The 9,139-nt window shown below is 45.8% G+C and overlaps 1 protein-coding gene across 2 annotated transcripts in view; it reads left to right on the top strand.

Moving 5' to 3' along the window:
* zgc:123010 (uncharacterized protein LOC641500 homolog) overlaps positions 1 to 9,139 on the top strand; it is a 31,523-nt gene that overhangs the window by 11,756 nt on the left and 10,628 nt on the right. For both annotated transcript variants that reach the window (XM_042066271.1, XM_042066272.1), the window contains 8 exons: positions 1,383 to 1,524; positions 2,108 to 2,212; positions 2,504 to 2,594; positions 2,682 to 2,715; positions 3,972 to 4,043; positions 4,261 to 4,363; positions 4,724 to 4,836; positions 6,283 to 6,572. In XM_042066271.1, the coding sequence (XP_041922205.1) occupies positions 1,383 to 1,524; positions 2,108 to 2,212; positions 2,504 to 2,594; positions 2,682 to 2,715; positions 3,972 to 4,043; positions 4,261 to 4,363; positions 4,724 to 4,836; positions 6,283 to 6,418 (796 nt within the window). In that variant the 3' untranslated portion in view covers positions 6,419 to 6,572. The remainder of the gene's footprint in view (positions 1 to 1,382; positions 1,525 to 2,107; positions 2,213 to 2,503; positions 2,595 to 2,681; positions 2,716 to 3,971; positions 4,044 to 4,260; positions 4,364 to 4,723; positions 4,837 to 6,282; positions 6,573 to 9,139) is intronic.

A 9,139-nucleotide genomic window follows, 5' to 3' on the forward strand; every position in this document is an offset into this window, starting at 1 on the left:
TACTGCATTGCCAAGAACAAAGTAGAGGCAAAAAAGGGGTTTCTTTGTTGAACAAATTAGGAATGCAATGTGAGCCTTGAAATGGATGCCATGCAGGAATTTGCTAGGATTTCAAAACCGGATTATGAACATGCTTTGCCATAGAGAAACACACGATAGCGTTGGATTATAAACATGCTTTGCCACAAAAACAGACAAAAATTCGTAAACGAGGGACAAGTCCAGCTATATGAAGTTATTATTTTGCTCTCACTTCGTCTGTTTTATAACTCAGAAGGATGTACTTGATATCAAATGATAGCTCTGTGTCTCCTCTTTCATCTGCGTGGCATATCTATCCGATCACGGGTCCGCGAGTAATTCAAACGAGAGTAATGGGTGTGCAGCGTTGGTTTGTGTACATGACGCTATTATTTTGCTTCGTCTGTTTTTATAAGCCAAAAGGATCGATCGATATTCATGGTACCAATGGATAGCCCTGTGTCTCCTCTTTAATCTGATATGCTTGCCATATGCGATCACGGGTTTACGGGTTTGCGAGTAATTCAAATGAGAGTAATGGGTGAGCAGGTGAACGCAGAGAAGTATAGACTGTAAATATGATGCAATTTGATTTAATTTCATGATTTTCTTTTATTTTCATACTTGATCGTACATACATAGACGTAGTCTCTTTGGAAAGCCCCACTTCTGCTCTGTCACGCAATAAAAGTTTTATCTCGTTGCAATGAACAGTTCCGGAGCAATGTAACAAAGAAGAAAGGGTGTGTTTTTTTGACGCACTTTGCGTCAATCGGGTTCTAACAAATTAACGCGTATGCTTGGTCCTTACTGCATCGCGATTAACATGTTATGGCTGACAGCCCTAATACAAACAAAGCGTTAACCATCTCCTTGCTTAACTAGTTGTAACTGCCGCTAGCTAGCTTAAGTTTACTGTCGTATAGATGTAGCAAACCATGTTAAATCTTTCTGCCAATTAACATTAGCCTACTATAACTTCATTGAGTAAACTAAATGCCAAAATCCGATGTTGATCCGTCATCACTGCACCCTCGATTGAAGTTTACCACAGTTGCCTAAATACAGTATGTGCGGATTCTTTGAACTTTTTTGAACACAGATCATTTGCCTACATATGCACGTACTGTTTGTACAACAGGGCAGGAGCACGCAAAATACATCATTCAATCTCTATGGACAAAATTCTCGCTTGACCCACCGGCAAACGCACTGAGACCAGGTCGGGGGCCCCCCTAGCGGCTCGGGGCTCCAAGCAGTTGCTTGGTTTGCCTGTTGACAAGGTGCGCCTCTGTATTTGTCTGTGTTTATGATGTTTCATATGTCTCTCTCTCTGTCTCTGTGTGTGTGCGCGTGCGCAGGTTCTTTGGGAACCGCTCCTACTGTTATGAGTGTCTGGAGCTGTATCCACAAGCTCTGGCCGACGCCGAGATGTCCATCAGACTAGCCCCCACCTGGCCCAAGGGCTTCTACAGACAGGGCAGTGCCCTAATGGGGTTAAAGGTACACACACACCTGGCCCAAGGGCTTCTACAGACAGGGCAGTGCCCTAATGGGGTTAAAGGTACACACACACACACACACACCCACACCTGGCCCAAGGGCTTCTACAGACAGGGCAGTGCCCTAATGGGGTTAAAGGTACACACACACGCACACACACACACACCTCTGGCCCAAGGGCTTTTACAGACAGGGCAGTGCCCTAATGGGGTTAAAGGCACACACACACACACACACAGGTTAGGTCAGGCTAGGGGTGTGTGTGTGTGTGTGTGTGTGTGTGTGTGTAGAGGTACAGTGAAGCGAAGAAGGCCATGGAGCAGGTGCTTTTGCCTGTGTGTTTGTTCACCTGTGTGTGTGTGTGTGTGTGTGTGTGTGTGTGTGTATAGAGGTACAGTGAAGCAGAGAAGGCCATGGAGCAGGTGCTTTTGCCTGTGTGTTTGTTCACCTGTGTGTGTGTGTGTGTGTGTGTGTGTATAGAGGTACAGTGAAGCAGAGAAGGCCATGGAGCAGGTGCTTTTGCCTGTGTGTTTGTTCACCTGTGTGTGTGTGTGTGTGTGTGTGTGTGTGTGTGTGTATATAGAGGTACAGTGAAGCAGAGAAGGCCATGGAGCAGGTGCTTTTGCTGGATAAGGACTGTGAAGAGGCGGCCAACGAACTCTTCAATTGCAGAGCCCTTCAGCTTATGGTAAGACACACACAGACACCTGTCCTGCACCTTACAGGCTTCAGCTCATAGACACACACACACACACACACACACACACACACACACAAACAGACAACTGTCTTGCACTTTACAGGCTTCAGCTCATGGTCACACACACACACACACACACACTACTGTCCCACACTTTATAGACTTCAGCTCATGCTAACACACACAAACAGACACACTTTACAGGCCTCAGCTCATGCAAGACTCCTGTGTGTGTGTGTGTGTTTATGTGTGAGTGTGCGTGTGCGTGTGTGTGTGTAGGACCTCGGCTTTGAGGAGATGCAGAGTGTCTCACTGCTGGAAAAGTACACTACAGTTCAGGCTGCACTCGCATCTTCCGAGGCAACAGCAGGTAAGAGTGTGAACACACACACACACACACCTACACACACACACACACACGCGCACGCACGCACTAATACTTATCCTCTTTTTCCAGTGGTGACCCAGGAGAGCTCCTCTGGCCAGGCTGGGTATGTTTGGTTCTCTCAGATCTTTAGAACCGCAACAGTTCTTTAGAACATGTCAGATATGATCAGCCTCCCCCCCCCCCACACGGGAAATACTTTGACGTTCCCTTTGAGTGGGATCAGCTGCGTTGCCTCTCCTACTCCTTCTCACCAAGCTGTGGGAAAATTGTACCCGTAGTTTTTGTGCTGTTGACAGACATACGCTACCGCACTGCAGTGGCGCAGTAAATGGAAGCTCTATGATAGCCCATGCTACTGACGTCCATACAAACAATATAATTATGGAATAAAACTAGACAGGTACCTCTGATGAGCATGGCTGTTTATTGATAACTGTGAGGATGTGAGGACCAGCCAGTGGAGGGCACTTGTAGCCCACCATGCACCTGGGCAATATTGTGCGCCTATATGTGCGGAGGGCACTTGTACCTAGCATGCACCATGACAATATGGTGCGTCTGCCCTAATCCTGCAGTGGCCAGCGCTACAAAATGACGACGACACACTGCGGAAGAAAGTTAATGTTTCTACAATAAACTGAGCTGCATCAACACCATACGTGGAGTGGAAGTGGGTGGGCCCTAATAACCTGACTAGTTCTACTTATTGTTCAATTGTAATATGGCAGCTTGTAACCGGAGGGTTGCCGGTTCGAACCCCGACCAGTAGGCACGGCTGAAGTGCCCTTGAGCAAGGCACCTAACCCCTCACTGCTCCCTGAGCGCTGCTGTTGTTGCAGGCAGCTCACTGCGCCGCGATTAGTGTGTGCTTCACCTCACTGTGTGTTCACTGTGTACTGAGTGTGTTTCACTAATTCACAGATTGGGATAAATGCAGAGACCACATTTCCCTCACGGGATCAAAAGAGTATTATACTTATGTGAGCGGCAGCCAGTGGCTGTGTAACACACACATGAACACCTTACAAGGCGAGCGCAACTACATTGTGCATCTGCCCTAATCCTGATACCGTGCCAGCATTCATTTATTCATCCCAAAATCAACATTACATTATTACATTACATTACATTTAGCAGACACTTCTTGACCAAAGTGACTTACATATGTCGGCTATATTACAAGGGATCACATTGTCCCCGGAGCAACTTGGGGTTAAGTGCCTTGCTCAAGAGCACAACGGTGGAAGCTGGGAATTGAACCCACAACTTTCAGGCTGCTGCACGCTAGCGCTACCACCGCCCTACATGGTGGAAACACTGCGGTTCCTTGGGTTCTTAAGGTTCTGTGTTCTTCTGCAGGGGTCCATCTCTATGGGTGGGGAACGTCACCACTGAACTGACGGAAAAACATCTATGGGACCTCTTCAAGACGTGAGCAAGCCCCAGGACCCCCCCCCCCCACACACACACACACACGAAACACAAACATACGAAACACACACATACGAAACACACCCACACCCTTGAGCACTGCTCCATGACACCTCATCTCTCTCTCTCTCTCTCTCTCTCTCCTCTCTCTCTCTCTCTCTCTCTCTCTCTCTCTCTCTCTCTCTCTCTCGCGCTCTCTCTCTCTCTCTCTCTCTAGGTGTGGAGAGATAGATAGTATCCGTGTGCTGCATGAGCGGTTCTGTGCCTTTGTCAACTTTAAAAATGCAAGCATGGCGTCCCGGGCCCTGGAGAAACTCAATGTAAGTAGACACACACACACACACACACACACACTGTTAGATTGGGTTGCAGGTGAGGCTTCAGTGATGCCCCTACCTGTGGCTGCTTGGTAAATGCACACCTGCTTTGGCATCCTGGTTGGTTAATTAGGTGAGGCCTGCTGCAGGTGTGTCTGTGTGTCTGTGTGTGGCTATGGAATTGAAAACACTCGACTGGTGGTACGTTATCCGGACTGTGTGTGTGTGTGTGTGTGTAGGGCTATGGAATTGAAAACACTCAACTGGTGGTGCACTGTCCTGACTGTGTGTGTGTGTGTGTAGCGCTATGGAATTGGAAACACTCGACTGGTGGTACGTTATCCTGACTCTGTGTGTGTGTAGGGCTATGGAATTGAAAACACTCGACTGGTGGTACGTTATCCTGACCGGCGCACGCAAAGACCACTCCCTCTGCTCCCCTTAAAGGCCCCGCCCCCTCTCTCAGGAGCCTCTGGGTAAGGATGGAATGTCTGTGTGTGTGTGTATTTGAATGATTTGTGTGTGTTTTTGTTTGTGTGCCTGCATGTGTGTGTGATGGATGGTTGGTGTGTGTGTGTGTGTTCCAGTGCCAGCTGGCAGTGTGTGTGTGTGTGTGGGGCCCAGTGTGTATGTGTGTGAGCATTGGCTGAACGATTTTAGAAAAATTTAGGAAATAATCTAATTGCGATTTTGTTGTTGTTGTTGTGATTTTTGCGATTTAATATTATCTTCTGTGTTATTCAACAAAGACAAGTAATAAATCATTCTAGAGTTTGACCAACACAATATTAGATCAATTAAACATCAACTGGTCTTTCCTGGAGGCCAGGCCTGTGTTATGATGACATTAGGTGGTGCATAAATTGATATGAACTACTTCAATCACAGTAGTATATTTTTCGAACTTCCAGCTTTGTAAACATGTAATAATGATCATCATGCGCCGAGGGGGGAGGAGGGGTGGGGGGGGGCTGCCCTCTCAAATGCCCCCATAGTGTCCGCCACACATTACGCATCTGTTTTGTTACCTATTTCATGTAAATATTCTCTTCTCTCATTAGTTACATTCAGCAGCAGGAAACTGTCACAACCTCTCCTTGTGTCACACACACACAACGGACATGCCCCTCCCCTCCGTAGGGATTCTAATACAGTTGAATGACAATTCAGCTCAGTGTTCACTAGGTTAGCATCATTAGCATCGCAGGCTCAGTGTTCAATAGGTTAGCATCATTAGCACCGCAGGCTCAGTGTTCACTAGGTTAGCATCATTAGCACCGCAGGGCAAATTAATTCAGCTCAGTGTTCACTAGGTTAGCATCATTAGCACCGCAGGCTCAGGGTTCACTAGGTTAGCATCATTAGCACCACAGGCTCAGTGTTCACTAGGTTAGCATCATTCACACCGCAGGGCAAATTAATTCAGCTCAGTGTTCACTAGGTTGGCATCATTAACACCGCAGGCTCAGTATTCACTAGGTTAGCATCATTAACACCACAGGCTCAGTGTTCACTAGGTTAGCATCATTAGCACCGCAGGGCAAATGAATTCAGCTCAGTGTTCACTAGGTTAGCATCATTAGCACCGCAGGGCAAATTAAGCTCAATACAGTTCACTACCATAACTTTCCCTGCGGTGTTAAAGTTCAATTCAGCTCAGTGTTCACTAGGTTAGCATCATTAAATTTCACGTTATGATCAATCTTTCAGCCCTAGTGAGTGTGGTGGTAGTGTAGTGGCTAAGGAAGTTAGCTAGCATGCCGCATGCCATAGTCACAAAGTCCTGAGCTGCCTCCATAGCACTTAATCCCAAGACTGGCCCTCCAAATTGGTATCTGTAAGTTGCCTTGGATAAAAGTGTGTGTCTGTGTCTGTGTCTGTGTGTCTGTGTCTGTGTGTGTGTGTGTGTGTGTGTGTTCCAGTGCCAGGCGACGGGGCCCTGTACACGGGGATGAGTGTTACTTTTGGCGGACGACAGGCTGCCATTTTGGGGAGAAATGTCGCTACAAACACATTCCTGACCAGCGGGGGAAAGACCGCAAGCCCTGGCAACCCTGATCAACAGGGGGAAGACTGCTTGACCTGGCAACCCTGATCAACAGGGGGAAGACTGCTAGACCTGGCAACCCTGACTCCAGCACCGGCTCTCTATGTGTCTGTCTGTCTCACTCAAACTGGACTATTCTGTGTGTGTGTGTGTGTGTGTGTGTGTGTGTGTGTGTGTGTGTGTGTGTGTGTGTGTGTGTGTGTGTGTGTGTGTGTGTGAGAGAGAGAGAGAGAGAGAGTGAGTGTATCTATATGTGTAGGAGGCTCTTTAGGTTTTGGGTGAAATGCACTTTAGTCAGCTCGATGTCTTAGCTAATCAACTGATGCAGTTCCCAACACACACACACACAAATACAAATACACTCCCAGTGCTCCATGGAAGCATTACTTGTGATCATCTTTTGCACTTTATTGTTCACCCATTTAAATGGGACTCTTCAGTTTAGTGGAATCACCAGTGTTTTTACACTACACACACACACACACACACACACACACACACACACACACACACACACACACAGACACAGAGACACTCTGAGTGCCCCATCTGAGCATTGTGACCACCTTTTGCACTTTAATGGGACTCTTCAGCGTAGTGGAATCATCAGTGTTTTACACTACACACACATACAAAGAGACACACACACACACACATACGCGCACACACACACACACACACACACACACACACACATACATACGCACACACACACACCTACTTGCAGGCCACACACACAAACACTTGAATGAAAAACAAAACATCAGTGTTGCGGAATTCGGAATGACGCCATTTGTACTTCCTCTTCTTTTGCTCACACACACACACACACACACACACACACACAGGCCTATCATATCACTAATATAATTCTAGAGATTTTTATTTGGATGATCAAACTACTGCCTATCACCTTCTGTGTGCCTTACAGGTGTGTGAGTGTGTGTGTGTGAGTGTGAGTGTGTGAGTGAGTGTGTGTCCTAAGTGCCTGCCCCCCTATGTGTGCCTTACATTAATGTGTGAGTGTGTTTGTGTCCTAAGTGCTTTACAGGGAAGTGATAGTGGGATGCCTGAAGCGAAACCACACACACACAAACACACAAACACACGGAAACCCCCACAACTATTTCACCAATGTGTGTGTGTGTGCGCGTCTGAGACTGAGTGCTCTTCACACACGAGAGAGAAAGAGAGATTTTTTTTTTTCCTGTGTGAAAACATGTTTTAGTGCAAACATCTGTTTTAATCTACCATGCTGTGTGTTTGCGTGTGTGTGCATGCATATGTGCATGTGCACTTATGTATGTAATATTTGTGTGTGTGTGTGCGTGCGTGTGACTGTCAGCCTATGCTCCTGTGTTTTATATGAAGTGTTTCACACCAGAAAGCCAAAGAGCTCATTGGATTAAACATGGTTTCATCTCCACTCTCAAGTCTGTTTGATCTCTGCGTGCGTGTGTGTGTGTGTGAGCGTGTGATATGCATGTATGCATCTGTATACATTAAAGGAACCATATGTAAGATTGTGGCCAAAACTGGTACTGCAATCACTTTCAAAATACTGAAGAGCGGTGTATCTCCTCCCCCTCCCCCCTGACTCGAGGTTGCCAACCCTGATGGCGAAACACTACTGACTTCGTGATTAGTAGATATGTGGAGGGTGGCGCATCAGGCCAAAACACAACATGACATGACAAAACACAACATCAACATCAGTTGAGGGCTGCAACTTCACTTTTTAAATGACAATATCCTGGCCGGACTACTGTTGTCAGTGATATAATGAATGTTGAAATGAACATGATTTCTTAATGTCTAGTGACATATCAGGGCCATTTTATGATTAATTGAAATATTTTTCTTACATACGGTTCCTTTAAAGGAGTCATACACATTAGTCATTTTGTAATGCTCCCTGTGAGGCCTGGAAACGCTATAGATAAAAGCTGCTTTTGTTGCTAAGCTTTTATTTTGATATTAAAATTCACATACAGAATTGGCTAAGCAGGAAGTAGAGGGAGAGAAGGAGGGAGGTGCACGATTGGTGTGCTGGGTTGTTAGAAGTGTTCGGAAAGGAGGTACTCAGAAGAGTTGGGGCTTCATGGGAGTTTCTAGAACAAGGACAGGGACATATGGCAAGCCAATTGAACATTTACTCCGATACGTTTATCAAGCTACAGCGCCATATGCTACTGAGCTTTTTTTGTCAACTAGTTAACTACATTTTCCTGCAATAGTTAACTAGTAAGAGCCAAAATGCTTCTACTAGTTAACTGCTGTAGTAAGGCCAAAAATGTGTTCACTTGTTAACTAGTGCGCATTTTGACCCTCACTAGTTAACTAGTAGAAGGGTGATTCCTGTTTTGGATGTGATTTTTGGCTTACAATTTTCTGAAAATCCAAGTTATTGTATTTGATGTTTTTAACATTTTGTCAGAACAGTGACATACTTAGATATGAGGAATACATGTTGGCCAAGCTCAGGGGTTGAAATGTTATATATTATATGTTATAGGCATACATAGCCCAACAGGATGGATTTTTTAGCCAAGTTAGTTAGTTAGGTCTAGCTCTTTGAGTGAGCAATAACTAGCACACACTCTACAGATGAGCAGAACTTAAATAACTATTTCTAACATGTTTTTACAAATATTTTATCCGATAAACATTTTCCATAATATACACTAAAAGGGTGGAACTAAGGGTGCCTCAAGCAGGCGTGTCATATGAAA

This window comes from Alosa sapidissima, chromosome 16 (assembly GCF_018492685.1).
Source record: "Alosa sapidissima isolate fAloSap1 chromosome 16, fAloSap1.pri, whole genome shotgun sequence".
Lineage (NCBI taxonomy): Eukaryota > Metazoa > Chordata > Actinopteri > Clupeiformes > Clupeidae > Alosa > Alosa sapidissima.